Source organism: Drosophila erecta, unplaced genomic scaffold, assembly GCF_003286155.1.
Source record: "Drosophila erecta strain 14021-0224.00,06,07 unplaced genomic scaffold, DereRS2 tig00000000-arrow-pilon, whole genome shotgun sequence".
Classification (NCBI taxonomy): Eukaryota; Metazoa; Arthropoda; class Insecta; order Diptera; family Drosophilidae; genus Drosophila; species Drosophila erecta.
Window position 1 is genome coordinate 21,798,668 of NW_020825194.1, and position 21,442 is coordinate 21,820,109.

The following is a 21,442-nucleotide window of genomic DNA, read 5'->3' on the forward strand; positions in this document are numbered from 1 at the left end:
CTGCCGGCAAAGGTGTCTCCATTCCGTTCTTTAGCAGGAAATGAATACACGTCGAGGGCCCACTTGGGAAACTGCAGCTGAGGATGCCGGGAGCAGGAGGCGAAACCTACTCAAGCGGTTATAAGCCTCTGAAACTGCCGAAGAATCATTGTTCTAGCAGCGTTTAGATTTTCAATTTGTTTTTCCCCGTTTTCTTAGTTTTACCCTGCAGCCAAAAGAGATATGATGGTTTTAAATCGAAATGTGCTGCTTTGCTAGGTGTTACAATTTGTGTTACAAGCAGTACACTGTTTTCCCGGGAAACGCTGTACGCTCAACAGTCGGCAATCGGCAGCCGGCATTTCTCTTGCAAGTTGCAATGAAAACCATAAATTGACACGTTTGCACGTTTCTCTCCCAAGACTGCGCCAATTGGTTTCCCAGACTTTCCGCAGACGGAGCCGCAGTCCAACTAAATCCGCTAACTGCCGCTGGCCAGGCCAGCCAGCTTGGTTATTAGATAGACGACTAATGAAATGCAAAATCCCGCTGGAATTCTTTCACCCGTGTGTTGCAATAGCCGCCGCCGAAGCAGTTTATGCTGGCAAATCGAATTGGAGCATTAAAGCATTTTGCGCCTAATTGAAAATTATTACCACAACATCAGTTGCAGCAACAGACATTGCAGCTACAGCAGCAGCAGCAGCAGCAACAACAGCAGCAACGGCACGATCGCGGGGTTAAAAGGTTGACACAAAGTAAACAAAATTCGCTTTTAGGCAAACAGCAAATAAGCCAGTACCAGGCCCAATGCCCAAGTTCCAAATGAGACGGTGGCAGTGGAGCAGCAGCAGCAGCCGCAGCCGGGGGCGTGGCAATGGGCGTTATAAATGGTCCTAAACGCTGCCAACTACAATTACCATTCGACATTTGCTGCTGTCGGGGAGTAACAACAGCAACAGTCACTGCAAAGCAGCCGTATTGCGAAATGAAATGATTGAATTTGGTTTTCAATTAGAAAAATATGCAAAACGTGATGCGAAAATTATGCAGATTGCAGCTGCAGCAGCAACAGCAGCAGCAGCAACATCCAACAGTGGCTGCCACCACTTCCTCTTCTCGTTTTCACTGCTGACCGATTTTCAATCTACTGGAAGCTAGTGCAGCCCAAAAAGAAAGCTCATGTATCGCGGGGTGTTGCATAAATCTGAATATCTAATGCTCGCTTTTTGTTGTGCAAAATTGATTGAAGTGTATTGAAATTGATTGAAAGTTGATGACATAATTTCGTGTATACGAAACGCAGGCCAGAGACAAAAGACAATGGCCAAACGCAAACGCAAATTGGAAGTGAATGTTGGCAGTCAGCCGGCCAAAAGACGGCAAGAGATGGATGTTTTATGGATGTTTTATGGGACATGGGCCTGCCTGACACGTTTATTCACCATTTTACGACTTTATTTTATTTTGCTTACTTTTCATGCGGAAGCTGACAATTACAAGTGCGATTTATGCAGACAAATATGAGACGATTTATCGCTGGGAGATAACTAGCTGAAAATCCAGCGGATGCACAGTAGTGAGTAATTGCTGTCAAGAAACTTGTTACAACACGGCATCAGCAGCACGCAACTCGAGAAAAACAAATCGGGCTGGATTGGAATGCAAGGCAGCTCATTAAATTACAATCTGTAAATGTATCTGTATCTGTATCTGCATCTGCATCTGCATGTGCATCTGTCGCCGAAAAAACTGTGTGTATTGTGCGATACATATTACTCATGCTCTTGCTCATTTTTTCGGGTACATCAATCGTGCTCCTCTTATTTTTATATTTTTACATGTGTTAGCACTTACAGAGACCCCAAGCGACAAAAACACAATGTAATAATAATAATGCCGTGGGTTCAATGACTTGCAATTGCGTCGCATTGTCTTGTGTACTATACATACAAATAATTGCGGCTGAGACATAAAGACATAAAGCATTACCAAAATAAATCAAAACAACAGCAATATGCATAGCCCAGTTTTTGGGTCAGTGAGTTTAGTTGTGCTTGGCATTGCCAAAAAGGCCAAAAACCCCTCCCAAAGTGGATGATCCACCGATAATTGCTGGCTATATGGAATGCATAATTTCGTGTTTGCTGTAAACACACACTACCGGTTTAAATTTAGCCCACACCTACTCTACGACCCATAAATAGACGGCATTCGGAAGTGCTAATGGAAATCCGTGATGCAAATACTGCAGATGAAGATACAAATACAGGTACATTGACGTCAATGCAACTGACGATCGAATCCAAATCGAACAAACTGATCACGGGCGTCTAAAAACAAGCTGCCTAATGAAATTGCGCGCGACAGTTTACCAGGCCATGTTGATCATCAATCAGAAATTAACCCAATTTAGCTTTCTTGCACTGCCTGCAATGGCAACGATCTTCGATCTGCGGTGCCCGATCCGTGCCACACGGCAAAACACGGAGGCAGCAGAGCAGCTTCAATTACGGGCCATCGATCGACAATTGACAATCCCCAATCGACGAGCAAACATGAAAAGCTGCGCTGATAAAAGTGCGCTGCAAGTAGTCAACCAGTCTGGCAGTCTGGCAGTCTCGTCGTCCAGGGTATCCATTAGGCAATGAAAAGAAATGTTTATATGGCCGCAATCATGACACGCTCTCTTTCGGCCTCGTGTTGTTGCCGTCGATGTTGCTGCTGCAGCAGGTGTTGCTGTTGCAACTTGTCAGAGTCTGAAAATCTGGTAACTGTACAAACTACCAGGGGCCAGAAATTAAGGACTCAATTTGGCCAGACACTAAATCCCCATTATACTACTCACACTCACACTCACATCTACATACAGAATTTAATTATATGCGCGGATTTCGGAATTCACTCAAACTGCTGCCGTGCTGCTTGAATGGCCAATTTAACCCATCTTGCACAATAAAATTCTCATTAAATTGTCAACAATTTTTTGCTTGTTCTCGGCAATCTTTTCATTAGCCCGACAATGTGCCACTGGGCGCCCATTCAATTCAAGGCCAGCCATCCCAGTTTATTGGCAAGCATTTCATTTTGCTTCGTTTCATAAAAGGGGACAGAAATGAGCCGCCAACGCTCGGCGACACACAAATCAAGCCAAGACAAATAATGGCCGAGAGACAACAATGTGCAGTGGCCCCTCGAAAAATGGAGGCTTGTGGCAAACACATCGCATCTATACTACACCACACCATACTATACTATACTATGCCATTGTATACGTATACTACCTATATGCATGCATTCCGCCACCACAGACGACCTTCAAGTGGCGGCGCGACTCGACTCATCGCAAGATGAGTGGTAGCTCGATCGACTGAATGACTCGCTATCGAGGCATTCAATTAAGTGCAATCTGACCTTAGTGGAACCTCTTGCAACGCCAACGCCGGGTTTATCAATAGCTGAGGTGAGCTGTGCTGAGCGGAGCTGACGATTGCCCAAGTCGCTTTCAATCGGGGTCAGAGCTGAACTGCAACTCGTGCGGAAGTGTTGGAGTTCAGTGGTCCAATCGGCTGGGCTAGCACCTTAAGTCATTAACCCGCGCGCATTTGCATTTGCATGCCAACAATTTGTCAACATTTGCCCACAACTTATCACCTGCTCAGCATCGCAGCCAGGCGCAAAGATCAAGTGCCGCCGAGGTAAAAGCTGAAACAGCAGCTCTTGCGGAATTTCCACCATTGTTTGCGGCCGTAATGAGCCGGGCCAAGAACTGTCACATGTCTTTCGCGGGCTTAGTCGCGTTAAATGAGCGTTTAAATGGCTGTGAGCCAAAGCGGCAGCTTGTTTACTTTTCCCTGCTCGGTTGTTACAAGTGGAGTTCACCAGTTGATATATACATACGTACATATGACATATGTACAATAAAAAAAGGGGCAAAACAAAAAGTGTAGAGAACCCGGCGCCACCATCGTCATCGCTGTGTTTACATTCAGAGAAAGGCTTGCAATGGGAGTCACCTACCAATGGGATACGTGACTCAAATGATGGGTATGCTATAGTGCACTATCCAGAATTACGTATTAACAATAAAGAACGCGGTATCCAATAGTATATTATTGGCTTGTACCTATCACCTATCTGGATGATTACATTTCCTAATTGTGAAATGTCGAAACCGATGGGATTAATGGACCCTTTTAAATTAAATACATCTACAACAATTTCCTCGTTTTCGCGGTGCACAGTGGTGCTGCTGGTGAGTGGAGCATAGAGCAGACCATCTGTCAAGTTGGTGGCTGCCTGGGAGCGGCGACAGCTACAAGCCGTGCCATGTGGGTGGGTGGGTGCCGGTGCTCCAATGCTCCAGTGGGCCAATAGAGGGGGCAAAACGGGAATGCAATGCAATTGCCTCACTCGCTGGCTGTTCTCATTGTGCGACATTCCGCATTACGGCGGCGGGCGCGTGATAAGCCCATAAAAAATACACGCCGCCAACGGCAACTACTCAGTCGGGTGTGTGAGAGTTTCAGTTTCAGCTTTGTGGCCAATAAGTCACCGATTCGGGTGTGGGTGGGCGTGTGTGCATACTATTCGAGACTTGGCTGTACTGCCTGGCGTGCTGCCGGCTAGAAAGGCGGTTTCAATTACCCAAAGATTAGTTCTATTGACGCTCGACTGCACCGGCATTACAATCAGAGTCGGACTTAGATTCTGGGGAGGATGCAACGGTACAGCTAGCTCTGGCAGCCAATCAATAGGCTTCATTAGCCGGATCGTGGAAGGCCACCATGGGAGGCGGCGGAGCAGTGGCCCGCATGGACGCCCAGCGGTGTAGCTGTTAAAATTTGACAGTTAGCCGACAGCCGCGATCGTTAAGCATCATTAAACATGCCCGCCAACAAGAGCAGCGCCTAACTAACTAACTGGCTACTATACTAACTGCCAGTCAACCCGGTCAGTCATTCAGTCATTCGATCAGTTGATCACTTGGACGAGCTGGGAGCGGAGTGTTTAGCGATCCACGTCACTGATAAAACGAACAGGGATCGGGGATCGCGGATTGCGGATCCAAGCGGGGTTCAATCGGGCGGAACAGGCATAGGTACTAGTACCATATGCATACACTGAGGCAAACGACATCGCAAAGTTACGTATTTAAATGGATTGAAATGACGCTCACAGAATGATAGCTATCATATATAGCCACTCAATTGCTATCATGTTTATACGGTCTATAAGGCATATTACCATCTTATTTGAAGTGTCATTACTTAAATTAATCCCAATTTGGGGAGATGTACTGATATGAAGTATAGAAATTTGGGGAAGAACTAAGTAGCGTTGAGAAGCTTAAACAGCTTGAAAAATGAATATATTTAAATTCTGTTAATTCCGACATATTGTTCTTGATTGCAGCTACTTGTTCTCCCAGTGACGCATTAATTGGCCCAGTGTAAATATATAAATAGCTTTGCTGCAGGGGATCCATAAAACAAAGAATTAAATGCGTGCGCCTGAATTTTAATTTCACTATCCAGTCGACCGATGGCGCCACAGCTGCATTCCAGAGTTTTCAGAATTTTCATTTAGTGCCGACGAATAAAGAAAAGTTGGCAGCTGCTGAGTCGCTTCAGACCGTGTGGTTGTTGCTACTTCTGCCGGCTGGCTGTTCCGCTGACCCAAATCCATCTCTCAACAAGCACGGCACACAGCGAAATAAGTTGGCCAGGGCATTTAATCAACAGAATCCGTTGCATTTAATTCCCTGACTGCGATTCGCCGCACGTTTCACTCAGCGCTTTGTCAGAAACAGCCGCTAATGACAGATGTCATAAAATCAGGTGGGTTCTACCTCCTGGATTACCTGGAGTGGAATGGGGGGTCTAGTTGCGTTGCCTTAACGGATTCTTTTGGATTATACAAGGTTAAAGTTGGAACGCCTGCAGGCGAGCAAGAACCAAAGAATGGCAACTAATATAGAAGACATGTCTCTTCCCATTTTCGGGGTGTTAACATAGCAAATGAAAGGGCGGGTCCAAACACGCGAAGAGAAAAAGGCCTAAGCCAGAAATTGCATATTCATGGAGGCGAGCAGGAAAAGATGGGTGGTGCCAAATGGATTGGTTTGTCTGCTCTTTCATTTTGCGGAAAAAATCGCTAAAATAGAAAACGGCAACAGCAGCAGCAGCAGCAGCAACACCAGCAAAAAGTCCCTGAGAATTGCATACAATTGAAGTCGCTATCATCAGACACTCATTGTTGCGTGCAGTCACGTGAGGATGAAACAAACTGAAAAAATAGTATAAATATATTCGAAAAAACAGAGAAACAAACGCCAGCGAAGTGAGCAAGCTACGCAGCTTGGCAATTAAATCTAGTCAAGCCCGACAGACAACAATGTCATGAGCCTTTGCCATATTGTTTCAGACTTTGCCACTCAGCCAGCCAATTACATCAGCACTTTTTTCTGTGACCCGTGAGAGGGTCCCCAAACACCCAGCCCCTCCTTCCCCCACCCATGAGAAGTAATGCCAACACACACCTGGTCACTGCCAAGGTAATTACAGAGAGTCGGTGCAGCCTGAACTTGACCTTTGCGCGGCATCGGAAATGTTTTGTGCGATATTGGTCTTGAACCCGCTCTGAACTCCAACTGGAACTCTTTGAAAATGCCAAAAACAAATGGCCAGTCGAAAAATATAAACAAACCGTCGAAACCACAACAGGCCAATCTCATTTCGGTAAACAGTTGATATTTGCACAGCATTCATTTGAAAGCACTCACGCTCCCATAAACTTATTTGTGTGTAAAAAAATATCCATTATGATGTCAGTTCAGTCAGCGGCCCCAGAAACACAGATGTCAAGAGTTACGACAGGCTGAAAGTGAATCATACCCCATACCCCACACTATAGTACGCGATTATTTCCATTTTAGCATAGGTCAGTATTTTTGATGATGCCAGCAAGTAATCCTAACAAGTACTGAAATCGAGTGTAAAATATGCCAAACTGAATTGAATCCGACAGGGAACATGGGCATTATTTGGGTAGAATTCAAAATAAAGACCCCGCGCGATGAACCCATTAAATTGTTTACGTAATCCATTTAAATGAATGGTCAATTCGCGGCGAGGTGCGAACTGAATGCGTAAACACAATCGGGCCACATGATCAGCAAAAGCTGAGGGACTGCATGTGTGGGTTAATAAATATTATCATCAAGAGTGGACAACAACAAGCATGCATAAGTAAGTATCGCAGTCAAGTTTGCAATTAAAATCAGAGAATGAGTCAGGCCACCGAGCTTGGCATTGACCCATAAGATGCTTTTGCTTGCTCGCGATTAGAATGGGTGTTTTTAGGCGATGAGCTGGACCACAACATACCCTACCCTATACTCGTATGATATTATACACTTACCTCAATATATTCGCATGCGAGAGTTTGTTCAGCAGCTGCACCTCCCGCAGCATATTCGGTCGATTGGCCCGCAACTGATTCATCTTGAGCACCATCACCTGGCCGGTTGTACGATGTGTGACCTGGAAAATCGGAATCAGAAATCAGAGATCAGAAAAACATTGCCAAAATCAGAAACATGAATTTATATATAGCAAGCAGATCCATAAATCGTTCTGCCGCTCAGCGCCCGACAATTCAAGTGCAAAATGTGAGGACACGGCTAAACTGAACCAGGTACACATGTTCGAATTCATTTTTGCAGTGTTCCAGGGTCAAGTTCGCGTGGAAAGTTGTTGGCGAGTGCACAGCAAATAGTTCGAGAGCTGGAGGATAATTGCATCGAAACAAGTGAGACAACAAGCAAAGTGGTTTTCACGGATTTTTCCGGACTAAATGAAAATCAATAAACCCGTCTATCTGTCTGCGTTTGCAATTCGGTCCAATGCAATTTGACGGTCGGTGGTTGGCGAGCCGGAGACGTCTGCAATCACAATTAAAATTTTAAATTGAATTTGCCTTTCTAGGTGGCTTGGTTTGACTTGGGTTGGGTTAGGGTACGTACGCCCACCAAGGGTTAAATGTCATCGTGTATGCCTGGTACGGAGGATTCGGCGTAGGTGCTATTCCTGAGCATCTTATATACTTGACGGAAGAATGGGGTTCCATATATATAGTAGCCTAAAAGTTAGCGAAACTTATCACTGAATAAAGTAGGGAGTTTAAGCCCCTAACTAGACATGGGAAAAAGTTTAAACCCAAGAACAAAGAACCTTTTTTAAGTCAATGTTTTGCCAGTAGTATCTTTATTTGAAGAGATAATACTTTTGATTTAAGAGTGACTTTTTCTCAGTTTAGAGCTCGTCGGACGTCTGAGCCGGGATTGCCACTTGGCGCCAGACAACATTATTCACAATTCACTTAAATAAATAGCTCCAAGTAGCTGCCAAAGCACACACGTACACACGTTTATGTGGACCGCCGTCGACAATGGCAACTAGTGTTCAACTCTTCTTGAATTGTATTCTATTTTTATGCCGCCAGCAAGCAACGCAAATAAGTAGTGAAAACAAACAGCAGGCTGAGGCACTTCTACATACTTCTATTCCTCGAGCGCGAATTTCCCGGCTCTCTGCTAATGGCAGCAAATTAAGTTTCCTTGTCCCGCGCAATCCCCTGTGTATGAGGGGGGGGAAAGCTGATACAGGCCGGATGGATGGATGGATAGATAGGATACGGGGGACACTAGGAACCCGGGAACACGTGTGCGTGGGTGACACACACGACGCCGACAACTACTACGATAAAAGCGTCAGTACCATTACTGCAGTACCTTTAGGTGTACAAACAACAGTCGTAACCAAGTCATTGTCGTTCTTTATTGTCCTGTTGCGCTTTTAGCTCATTTCGACTGTGAGCTGGCCTCCATTCTCTAGCTGCTAGCTGCTAGCTGCCTTTGCGTCGGTGTTAACAAATTTATGAAGTTTCTGTTGCCATTTGCTTCAAGATATTCGCTTACGCCCAGCGGGCAAAGTCCAATTCACGGCGGTCTGCAGTCATGAGTTGTTTGGTTTGTTGCCTTCGCCGGCAGCAGCATGTGGCAATCAAAATCAAGGGGGGGAAGAGGTGGTTGAGGTGTTGGCAAGATTCTTAACTCGGCTCAGAATTCGATTTCCGCTTTGTGTCACTTTATTTTCGGCTAGCTCCTCATGTCATTTGCTCATTTGCTTATCTGCCACTCAAAAAGCTTTCAATATGCTTATACCTTATATTTATACCTATAAAATCGCCTCATAATGCTGACACACCCAGCCGGATGGACTCAAAATGTATTTGAGTGAGGCAGTTCACTTTTAAGTCGCTGCTGTTCATCATATTGATTTTACTGCCAAGACTAATTTTGTGAGTAAATTCATTTATTCCATACTTGCAATGCCATACTATGAGAAATAGCTGTTTCAATTTAATATATAATTTAATTTAATATTAATATTTAATTTAATCATGGACTCCTTTCCACAAACATTTTTGTTAAATTTATTGGCAGTCTTGGTTACTGAAAGTTTCCACCTAGAGAAGTTCCACTGTATTTCTTGCTTTAATTGCCTAATTATTTGTGCGTGACCAGCTTTACGTCCGTTTGCCAAATTGATTTGCATAAAACGAGCCCGTACCTTACAGACATTCTGTCACACAGCCTGTCATGCCGACCGACAGGCCATCAAAAGAGCCACTCCTCAGTGCCCATTGAGTGTTTGCCGGGACAATTAATCCATTAAATGCGTTTTAGAATGCTTTAGAAGCGCTTAATGAGCGCAGCAGATGAAAAGAGGCAGTGCAGTTTCCACAAAATGCACGCTGGCTACGTGGTGTATTTACCCAAAAATGTTCGAACCGTTCGTGCCGCAGACAAAGCGAATGAGCCGCCTCTCCTCCGTCTGGTGCAGTGGACCAAAAAGTGGCACGTCCGTGTTCCTAAGTCCGAAGAGCCAGTCTGCAACTGTGCTAAAAGAGAACTCACTCCGTCCAGCACATGATCTTTTGCTCGGCGGCCAGCTTCAAAGACGGTCCATTTGCTTGGTTGGCCGGTTGGTCGGTGGTCGGCTTCTTATTATATTGAAAAGCGTTTAGGCCAGCAATGACGTGAGAAAAGAATTACCCACCGAACACAAACATACTCATACATCATAGCCAGCATCGATGGGCTTCCAAAATAATCAATTACGGGCGAAATCCGAAAACGAAGGTGTTCCAGTGAAAGAAGCCTCCATTGATCTGGGTCGTCGTGTGTGGGAAAGTTATTCCCAAGATTGGGTTCTAAAAGCTTTTTTACCAGCTTAGAAAAACTCCGAAATTTTTCCCGAAATTCATCGTTTAATTTACCCCAAATGTGTGATAAACAATGGCCGAGCGTAAACAACGGAACAAGAAATTTTGTATGAAGGCGCATAAGAGCATTTTGAACTTCTTGGGTCTGTTTGCTTATTTTGAAGCATGGAAACGCTTTTAAATTTTCGTTTGCACTTCAAATAACGTCCAACTTAAAGTTCCGTCAACGAAGACTGCAAATAACCGCAGGAGTTGAAAGCGAAGACACAGTTGTTCGTTCTGCGCATTCAAATGAAACGCATCAAATGATTATTACTTAACCAGTTTAATGGCCAGCTGAGAGGCTCCTCATCTCCTCATCGCATTGCATCGATGGTTATGTCAACAGGCAACAGGCAGCAAGCAGCAAGCAGCAGGCATTTCGGCATGCAAACAAATTTCTTGTCTTTTGCCGTAAAATACTCGTATTTTCACTTTCAGTTGGGCAAAAATGAAAACAACAGCGCCACAATAAAAATGGTGGCGGTTGCGGAAATAAAACAACAACGAAAGTTGCCGCACCACCTCGCCAAAAAACATCCTTTTTGACCAAAAGTCCAGGCTTTGGCCGAAAACCAGTCGCCGCCGCTCGCGAATCGCAACTCACACTTACATTTCAGCCGGCGGAAAGGAAAAGATACAAAAAATCCACAAAAAATTGGTAATCGGTAAGCAGAGAGAAAACCCCGCTCATTTCTGGCCTGTATGCTTGTTACATACTTGTGTATTTTTGTTGGCCAAAAAACGCGTTTTCAGCCAAACGGACGCGGCATGGGGCACACGTGTGACATTCGATCTTCGACTCGATTGCACCGGCTACCACCGACTACTAGTTAGTGGTAGTTGCTGGTGATGAAAATATTCCAGCTATTTCCACGGCGATGTTGCGTTTCGTTTTGCTGCTTGACAAATACCTAATGCGATTTACAGTTGGGTTTTTTCATTCACCAGAGAGCCAGAGTCTGGAGTCTGAGCCTGCCTGGTCAATCATCTTTCACATGGCAGCGTGTTGTGGCAACACCAGTTAGCGGTACAATGTCACCGGCGGAACGGCTTGGAGGCAGTGAGTCTGGCCAAAACGTGTTCTGGCACACTCCGTCGCGTTTTTCACACCGCTGCGCGAACCCAAGCCCAAAGCCTAGGAATACGCACTCCGACGACGGAGAAATGTCGGCTAAAACCATGTAAGACAAATACTAGGCGAGGTGTTGCTGCCACCAACTTCTGGTCATTCCCATTCCCATTCCCAAGTTGTTGGCAGAAAAGAACCAGCTGGCTAGCCGAGAGCTGGAAGCCGGCTTTTGAATGGAATTTAACCCAGTTTGCTTTCTTCTTTCTCGATGGCTGGCTTGTTGTCTTCATTTCTACCACGCCAACTGGCTTTTCAGTTTGCTTTTGGGCGTCAGGGGCCGCTCTAAATGGCCTTTATTGCTGTGGTCAGTTATAACGAGCCAATGGAGCGACAGGTGACTTTGTTTGGATATTTGCATGGAGCTGAAAACGGGTTAAATGCGGATAATATTGCACGCTCTATTGTCAGGAGAATGAGCGTAGTATAATTAGGATTGAGGTTAAACTATCTCATAAGAACGGTTTGCCCCAAGCTTTTTAATTTACTTTTACCTATAACTAAAATTAACCTTGACAGCTGCACTGACGTATACACAAATATTTTTAGCCATTATGATACGGTCAAATCGTTTTAGCCTTATCTGGCTGAACATATATAAAACCTACTCTCTGGTTATATCAGCACAGTCGAGTAGTAGGATTATAATTCAATGGGTAATCTAATCAGCGGTCCGGCGAGTTTCAAGCCCCTCTTATCGGCCCATGGAAAGTTCAACTGCCCAAGGGCAAACTTATGATTGGGCCATAAAAATGCGTCCGTTGGCTGGAAGAATGGAGGTCCGGGGATCCCGGGATGCCGAATTAATTAGCCAAAAAAAAAAGGAGACCGTGTGCATCAATCACCATAAACATTTATTAAGTCGACAATAGCGGAACACAATTGCAGATAAAACTCCAGCCAGCCCCCAAATAAAAGATATATATCTCTATATTATGCCCGGGCCACAAACAGAGTCGTAAACAACGGCAAAAAACCATAAGCTCAAGTGCCGTTTTAAGCGATTTCGAATTTGGTTTTCATGTGAAACGAGCGGAATTCGTTGTTGCACCTTGTACATTCACACCATCACTATTTCTTTTTCCAGTTGGTTTAATGGGCGGTGGGCGGTACCATGTGTGTGGAGGCGACCAGGAAGTGTCCATTTTGAGGAGTGCAAATCAAAGAATATTTGAGGCTTCGAGCGGAGACGGGTGTTGCAAGCTGCAATTATCGGGGGCAAAGATACGGTTTCAGATTTATGCAACCTTTTATTGAACTTGTTAGATAATGTTGAGTGTGTGCCTCGGACATCAGATGATTATTATGGTTTGTGGCCGTGTGTTTGTGCTTTTAATTGTTAACGGAAGCCTTGGCGCAGTTATGCAAATCGTTTTGCTTTTGTTCGGAATGTTTTTTATCTGTTTTTTTTTTTTTTTTTTGACGTTTTCCGTTTTTTTTGTTCACCATGCTGCTCCTGCCTGTTGTTTCACCTTTTCCTTTGTGGCACATGTTTAACAAAATTTTATTTCGTGTTAAGCAAATAATTTAACAAGTAAACTGTTGTTGCCATTAGATGTTGCCGGGGCAGGAAGCAACAACGGCAACAGCTGCAACTACAACAGCAACAGCAACTGCAACAGCAACAGCAGCAGCAACAAGCTCACGCATATTGCACAACTTTTAGTGGGAGGATGAGGTGGGAGCTGGCAATTTCTTTTTCCAGTCTGTTTTTTGTAACAACAGCAATTATTAGCTGTTAGTTGTAGGCAACATGGAAATTCGATATGAAATTGAAAAGCCCGGGGTAAGAAGTGAATGTTTGGCGGAGGCGGGTACAATTAACGCATACTAAACGCAAACCGCTATGCATTACAAACACGCGGAAATTGCCAGTACATCTCATGCATTTATCAGCTAAGCTCAAAGTAATAATAATAACAAACATTGCATAATCAATTAAATCTGACAAGGAGGCTTCACTGCTATCAGCCTTCGAGATCACCTTCAGCAGTTCATTGCACGTTCGCTCGCTGACTGACTGGCTGGCTGGATGGGTTGGACGACTATCTGCCCGTCCGTCGATAACTAAGTATAGTTTAATGGCTCGTGTTATGTCACCGCCTACCCCTCTACCACCTACCACCCCCATCCACTTTAAAGACCCCGTAATGCTGTTCTCACGAACTGAGAGACTCTAGGACTCGCTTTAATGACATCGGACGACAGCAAAAGTTTACGATTACACGACCGGCGTCGTTTCGGCCATAAAAAGCATTCAAAATCGAACACGTTCTACATATTGAATTATAACAATGTCACAATAGGAACAATCCAGCTATCCAGCTAGCCAGCCGTCATGTGTGATGACTCGGCAACTGGGGATTCTTTTCAGTTTTCAGTTACAGTACCAGTTTCAGTTTGAGGTGGGTCGTATCTTACACCATGCATACGCTTAAGGGCTCGTGAGCAGGGTCTTTGAGGAGAGCTGTTCCCACTGCTCACCTCTGAAATTAATAAACTGGACTACGTGCCTGCCTTGGATACGGAATGGTTGTTTGTTTAGGTGAGGCGCACGACGACGACAAGACATTCTTGGCTGGGATCGAACCTGATTTGTTTATGGGCTTGCCCAGCTGCATACTTCCCCCTAGATCTCTCAAAACCTCTAAACGGAGAACGGAGAACGCGACGACCCCCGCCAAGACTGAAAGTTATAGTACAACTATTACCTATCCGCCGATCCGAAGGTCATAATTATTCATATTCGTATTCTTGGGGTATCAATCATTTGCGGTCGTGGAATGTGCTGAAATGGGCAATCCGCGCACGTTACTGTACAAGATATATATACTCGTAATGACTTAATAATTTGCCCACCAATATATTAGACTGATTTATAGTGCCCGAGTGCTATCTCTGTCTTGCTTCACCTCTATTTGTGTACTTTGCTTTACGATACTCCGCTATACCGTACAATAATAAAATTAAAAGCCGCTTAACTTGTTTACTTTTGCATCAATGGCATGGCAAAAGACATAATAAATGGGTTAAGCAAACACACTCTCACAAACGCACCTAACAACCAAACCAGCAACGTCATTAACCGACCACGTTTCGGGCCCGTTGAGTGCCTCAGATAGTTGAGGGATCTTAGATTGCAGATTGTACATAGCACTAGTACTGCCACTACTCACGGAACGATTGCACGGGCATTACGGTTTTCAGTTGTTTCGTTTTCCCTAATATTCGGCGCGGAAAAAACACCCCAAGGTAGTTCCGCAAAACTCTGTCGGTTAAATGTTAACGGGGTACCTGGGGTACCTTAGAAAGTGCTGGAAACACTCACATGACGAGCTGACTCACATGGGAGATATTCATAAATTGTAATAAAATAACAGCAGTTATAGTCAGTAGGTATGATGCAAGCAAATTATATCAAACGCTGTTTCTCTGTTAACCTAACCCACAACTGCCTTTCCTTTTTGTTATCAGTCTAAACACGTAGAACTTTTGTGCTGTACTAGAGCCACAATCCATATTTATAAGGATCGTGCCATTGCCACCGTGTATGAGTGTATCTTCAATACATGGCTAAGGCAATTAAATGGATAAATGTAACACAAAATCAATTAAAGACGTCTTGTTCTACATGAGCAGCAGCTATAGATACCTCTATATAGTAGTATGTATTATACATATATACTCGTATATCGACAACAAGTCGCCGCCTCTAACAAACTGTGCTAAATACGAGAAATGAAATAAAAACAAAAACCGCACAAGACAGTAGCAAGCTGTTAATTGGATGTGGCGACTGTCAATCGATAGGTGGAAGTGAAAAGCAAGAACAGCACAGAACCAGTACGTATACCTCCCCGATTTCCAGTGCGTTTTTCAAGTACGTCAACAACAGGGATTAGGGGTGTGCTGCGAAATAATTTGACCTTAGAGCCACTAAATTGATCGAATTGGCAATAGAAAGGGGGTTTCGATGGGGTGTGAGAACACACTTTAATCGAAGAGGGCAGCAAGTTTTCAGTTTTCAGTTTTCATTTCATTCCATGACGGCGCCAGACAATCCCTTCTTGCCACTAAGCTCTTTGATCGCATATGCGCGGCGAGTAAGTCATACAATTTAATTGCTTTTATCGCACGCCTTAAATCGCAAACATCAATGGATGTGGGGTCTGTCAATTAAATTAGAAAAGCACGCGTGTTTGTGAGTACCTTTTGCCACAGGCAGTTGCACTCACACAATAACGAATAGCAGATGCATTTGGCCAGTTGTGACACGTCCCTGTGATTAAAATCAACATAAAATCCAGACACACGTCTTCCGCTGACTTACCCATTCCCCTCCCTCTGTTTTCATTAAATGACAACAACAAGCACTTCCGTTTCCATCGCTTTTCCCCGGCTATGCCACAAAGTGTGGCGCATTTGCCATAAGCAGTCGTGCGCCCGAGTCCCAGCGCCCATGTCGCCTCCATTCCACTTGGCCCAAAGACCAAACAGGCCAAGCCGATCCAATCAAGCCGACTTGGGTCGCTTCGGATCGTATCGGAGCGCTGCCCGGTGCCCGTTGCATGGCGACCATAAAAGGGTCACTGGCATGCTGCTGGCGATTAGCACAAGATGCCATGCGAAAGGGTTTTCGCCTCCCTATTTGGCTAGAGAAAACTCAGACAAGATGGGAAAGTTGTATGGCAACACAGAAATGGGGAATACTCTATCCTCCCTCAAGAGAGATTTACAGAAGTCTTGACTATCCGTGTTCCTTTGTGATATTGGAACTACTCGTATCCATTTTGGATTCAAATTCTTTAATTTCCCTTTAAGGCTGGTAAGCATCATGCATATCCCTAGACAACATTGTAATGCTCCCTGAAGCGAGGGTATTATTTCAGCTAGAGAGCCGACGCATCTCCGGGGAGATCTTTGGCACAAAGAGCTGCATTCGAGATCCACGCAATTTCCATACCCAGAACGGCTCGAACTTTGTCGGCTTGTTAAGTGCGCGATCGGGTACGAAATGTAATTGGTTTGGCGCGTTAATAATCAATTGGCGTTTACATTTTAAATGTGGCATGCCGCGGACAGGGAAAGGCGGCTGCGTTTGTTCTCCCAGCGAGACACCGAGGAATGCCAGCCAGGCCAAACGGAGCCAGCACTCCAAACTCTCCATTGAGATCGTGGCGACGTCTCGGCTTTGCCGTCTGCCCTTGATGAAGTGCCACATGCTGCCCGTTGCCACAGTAGCCAGTCCGTATGATGGAAGACGCTTGCCCCTTCCTCGTTCGCCTTTTCACCAACGGAGTTTGCGTTTGTGCAACTCATGTCAAGTGGGCCGGACTGGTCGGCGGCTACTCGTGTCGCCCAACGTCATCGCCATCGCCAGCACCCAACTAGTTCTAATCGAAGCCGGATCGTATTACACGGAAAGAATTATAAGAAACTGTTTAATCATTCAATACCAACTTAGGTTTGTAGTTAAGCTAGATCTTTCTTTTCTGTAAGCTCAATAAATCTGCTTGTCTTAAGAAGATACGTCTCAGGATAAAGGTTACATATCTTTACATGAGTTCTTTTGCAAGCAATTCATTTCCTGATGGTATTTATTGAAAATTAATGAAATTTTGCATGAATTTTAACATCGAGCAAAAACACCCCTCATTTTAAGTGAAGATCCTACCTTCAACAAAAAACTAATAAAATACAAACAGAAACATATCTGCAGATCAGGTCATCCAAAACTTTGTAATCTGAGCCGTTCTGTTGGGTGAATCGAATAGGACTTTGTTCTGAGTGCAGAAACCTGTTGGACTGGATCGATTGGTGGCGTTTCAAGCTCAAGTCCATCAATCAGCGGCTTGTTTAGGAGGTGAGTGAGCCATGGGCTGCAGACCCGGGCTAAAATAGCTTTTTAATTGTTGCAAATATTTATAGGAAATTTCTCACGCATAGCCGAATCGAGTCGTGCAAATTACCTGGTTTCAGTTACCTGACTCACTCAAATGTCGTGCAATTAAATCCAAGGATTTGACAATAGGAAACGAAAAGCTCACCTGAAAGCAGAGAGGACGAAACATTTATTAATTCGGTGCTACGCGTGGTGGCAATGAACTTAACTTCATTTAACAATCTACTTTTGATAATTAAAATGTGCGCATAAATTATTGTGCACTTCGTAAGCAATCAGAAACAAAACAAAACAGTAAAAACACCACGGCAAACGCTCCACATAAAGAAAGTCGAGAAGAAAGAAACATAAAAACACAAAATAAACAATTTAATTACGCATCGTTTGCGCATCGAGTGCGGGGTACACAAAAGTGAAATGCAGTTATAAACTCTCAAAAATGAATAATCTTATATTGCTAAAGCAAATAAACAAAGACACGGCCCACAACAGTTGGCTGCACATTTGAAATTGGCCAAGAGAGCGGACAAGAAAACCCGCTTCAAATTCATTACGTTTTCATAGGTTTTCAAATGTGAGAAAATTTTTGAGATGAATTCCTGACTCTCGCCTGGAAGTTTAATTCAAAAACACGAGGGCAATAAATTACTTTGTATTGGAAAAACCTACGCAGATGCCTGCTACATGTCGCGTGTTAGCTAGTTCAAAAAGAAAGTCTGCTCTATGATTGCTTTGTTTCGTTTTCCACACCATTGTTGGCGGTTTTCAAAATATTTCAGCTCCTTTGGCAAATTGCGGCAAATACGTTTCGAAAATAAGTGCAAAATAAATCAGAAAACTTAGTCAAAAACCCGGACAATGACAATGAAGCCGATCCGCAGCACAGCAGCCTCAGCAACATCTGCATAGCATCTTGTCATGTCGCTTGTCGCTCAACTTTTACAACGCGCTCCTCTCTGTTTTTATTACTCCACTGCTGCGGAGGGATATGAATGGTTGGATGGTTGAATGGTCGGATAGTTGGATAGTTGGATGGGTGTCTGTCTGGATGGAGGAAAGCCTGCGACATGTCAACTATTTCAAGGCTAAATCAGCGAGCAGCCAGTCGTGTGTCAACAATGTTTCACCCTCGCCAACCAAGGGGGCCATTGAACCCCGGACTGCAGCTCGGATTTATGGAACAAGTCGGGTCGGAATGCATTTGCCTGTCATTTCGTTAATTGAAAGTTGGTGACAACAAACAGCAGAGGAAGTCGGGACGGGCCTCTCGGTGAGTAATTTCATTTGGATATCCTTCATTCAGGCACTCCAAACTACGCCCAGATGGAATGCAAACCAAATTGTACAAGCGGACTAACTAAAAGCAAACTCGCAATCAATTAGAACAAACAGAGGTCTGTTTTTCCCAGGCCCATTTGGCGACTCGTTAAAATAGCTTACTCACAGACACCGCCGCACCCTCACTGCCACAAAAAATGTTGCTCATTATTTTTCGGGCTTTCAGTCATTTGGCTTGGTTTTTCTGCTGTGTTTTTCCAATGCGTTCGAAAATAAATAATAATAATAAAGTTGCGCGACACCCATACTCGTACGTGTACGAATTTGAATGAAGGCAAAGCGATGACGACGCCGAGTATCTCGAGTGTATTTCTTAAAATTTATTTGATTTTTTACCTCTTTTTGGGGCATTTGCTGGGAGCAGCCGTCAATTCGTCAGATGCGTTGCGTTTTCGTTGCCTCATAAAAAAGGCAGTCTGGGCTTAGAAAATGCAACACAAGAAAATAATAACATTTCGTGGTTTCTGGCGCCGTGACAAATTTAAATGAGCTCTACTATTGGGTGCAGCCCCTGTGACACCACAACAACAGCGAGAAATAACAAAAAAAAGGGGCAACAGCATATATAGTAATAATATTGGGGTCATATATTACTAATGTGTTTGGATCGCCGGCGTCTGCCCGAAGCTCCAAAATGAATCAATGCAAAACTATGAAATGCATATCGCAGCGGACAGCGGACTGCAAAAGCAACAACAGTGACTACACAGTTGACAAGCGTTGCCCGCGGCGCACAGTGGTCAAAACAGTTGAGTTCCGGGGTAAAAATAGAAGAACTATTAAGGGGAATCTCTTGCCATTTGATAGGCCATTGTTAGACTCATAAGAAGTCAATTTTACCGAAAAAGAACTCTTAGTAAACAAAGGGTTACACTTATACGTATTGAATCCATTTTGCATAACCGCTCTGCCATTGTCCTACTATCATAATGGGTATTGGGAAATCAATTGTGGAATTATTAGATATAATTTAATTAGGTGTACCCATTACCGGGCCCACTGTGCTGCAGCGCTGGCGATGAATCAGTTCCACAGCGGATGGAGGCAGGGCAATCATCGTCGTCGTGGGGCAATATGCTCAAGGCCTTGTGTCAGAATTTTATGAATGAACGCGAGAAGGCATACAATTTACACGTATTGAGTGCGCTTAAATGCTCCGCCAATGGCCGGCGAGCAAAACTGAAGCAGATAGCTGAGATCTCAAAAGCTAAACTATTTGCCAGCAACCTCGATGATTTCGAAGTTCGCCAGAGTTCGCTGAAAAGCCAATGCAATGGTTATGAGATAGCGCGGTGCATTGAACTCCAACATCGGATGGATCAACCAGTTGAGCAGTCAAACAAACGTTTAAACGCTCCACAGTCAATTCCATGCGACTCCATTCAATTCAATTCGAGTATCTGCTAAAAGCAGATATTACCAACTGGCTTTTGCCAGCCCGTTTGGCCGTTGCCTATTTGGTAGGATATCGTGTTGGCCGCGGTTCGTTTTTGGGCGGCCCCATCCTCCAAAAAGCGAGTGAGCAGCCGGTCACGTTTCAACTATCAACTGGAAATGGTTTTTTGATTGGCCATCCTCCCCAGAGCAATGCCTATATAGTTCTCGAAATGCGGAAGTTATGAGCTAGCCAAGATTAACCTGCGCCCTCCTCCCTTCGCTAATGGCGTATATTTTCTAATCAATTTTCGAACACACTGAAAAGTGCCTTGCAGCGTTAAATCGATAAATTGCGACGGGCCATCTATGTGGCCATGTTGTTGCTGGTGTTGCTGGTGTTGTCTTCCCCATTAGACAACAGGCTGTGCAATCTTTAGTGTCGTTTGTCACCATATTTGCCACTGCAGTTGACACTGATGGGGGACCAACAACCGAGAACCACACAGAAACCCACCCAGACAGCCAGCCTCTGCGGTCAGCTCCGTCTGGGTCTATGTCTACACTGAAATAAATGCACTTTCACGTGGAGGAGTGTAAGTTTAATGGATCCCTAGACCCGAAACCACTTCGTGTGCATTATCAATATGATATTGATTTGCATAGGTAAATCTTCCGCAAATTCCACATTTTCGCTCAGTGCATTAAAGCCACCACCAAACTTGTTGCTGCCTGCGCCCTTCATTAATCGTGCAGCTGGTTGGGAAAACACAACTGTGAGTGCGGTGATGGCATTTGATGTGATCCTGGACCTGCGGGCTCTGACTGACTCCCCTGGGTGAGCAGCGCAGGTTTTCGGTTGCGATTCTGTTTGGTTGACTGGAATTTGATTATGCACCAGACCAGCCAGTGTTTGTTCTGTCCCATTCCCATTTTGAATCCCATCCCCATTCCCATTTCCTATTCCCATTCCTTGGTTGCATCTGCGAAAAAGCGTCGAGTGCAACTTGTCATTGTTTATCTGCTGTGGCAGTGCCAAACGATAGCTCGTTGTGCTTCTGCTTCTGCTCCAGCTTCTGATTCTGATTCCGCTTCCGCTGGATGGTGCAGCTCAGATGTTTCTGCTGCAGCTGCCTACAATGCGACTTGGTTGTGCCATTTCCATTTCCATTTTCTTTGCTTGCCTGCCCAAATGTGCGCAACAGCAGCTTATCTTAAAAAGAAGGGGCAAGAAGGGTTTGGCGAACCCGGGGTTCCATGTCTTGCCGTTCACCACTGCTTCTATGTAGGGTTTTCCCTGCCACTGAAGAGGCGGCCATAGAAGTGCCCGCTTCCAAAGTTCTCCGCTGCTGCTAATTAAAAGAGCCTGCCAGAGACTAGATACAGATACA

At 44.6% G+C, this 21,442-nt stretch overlaps 1 protein-coding gene across 2 annotated transcripts in view; it reads right to left on the bottom strand.

Annotated features, from left to right (window-relative positions):
• LOC6553897 overlaps positions 1–21,442 on the bottom strand; it is a 48,105-nt gene that overhangs the window by 8,236 nt on the left and 18,427 nt on the right. For both annotated transcript variants that reach the window (XM_001979534.3, XM_026976236.1), the window contains exon 3: positions 7,402–7,523. In XM_001979534.3, the coding sequence (XP_001979570.1) occupies positions 7,402–7,523 (122 nt within the window). The remainder of the gene's footprint in view (positions 1–7,401; positions 7,524–21,442) is intronic.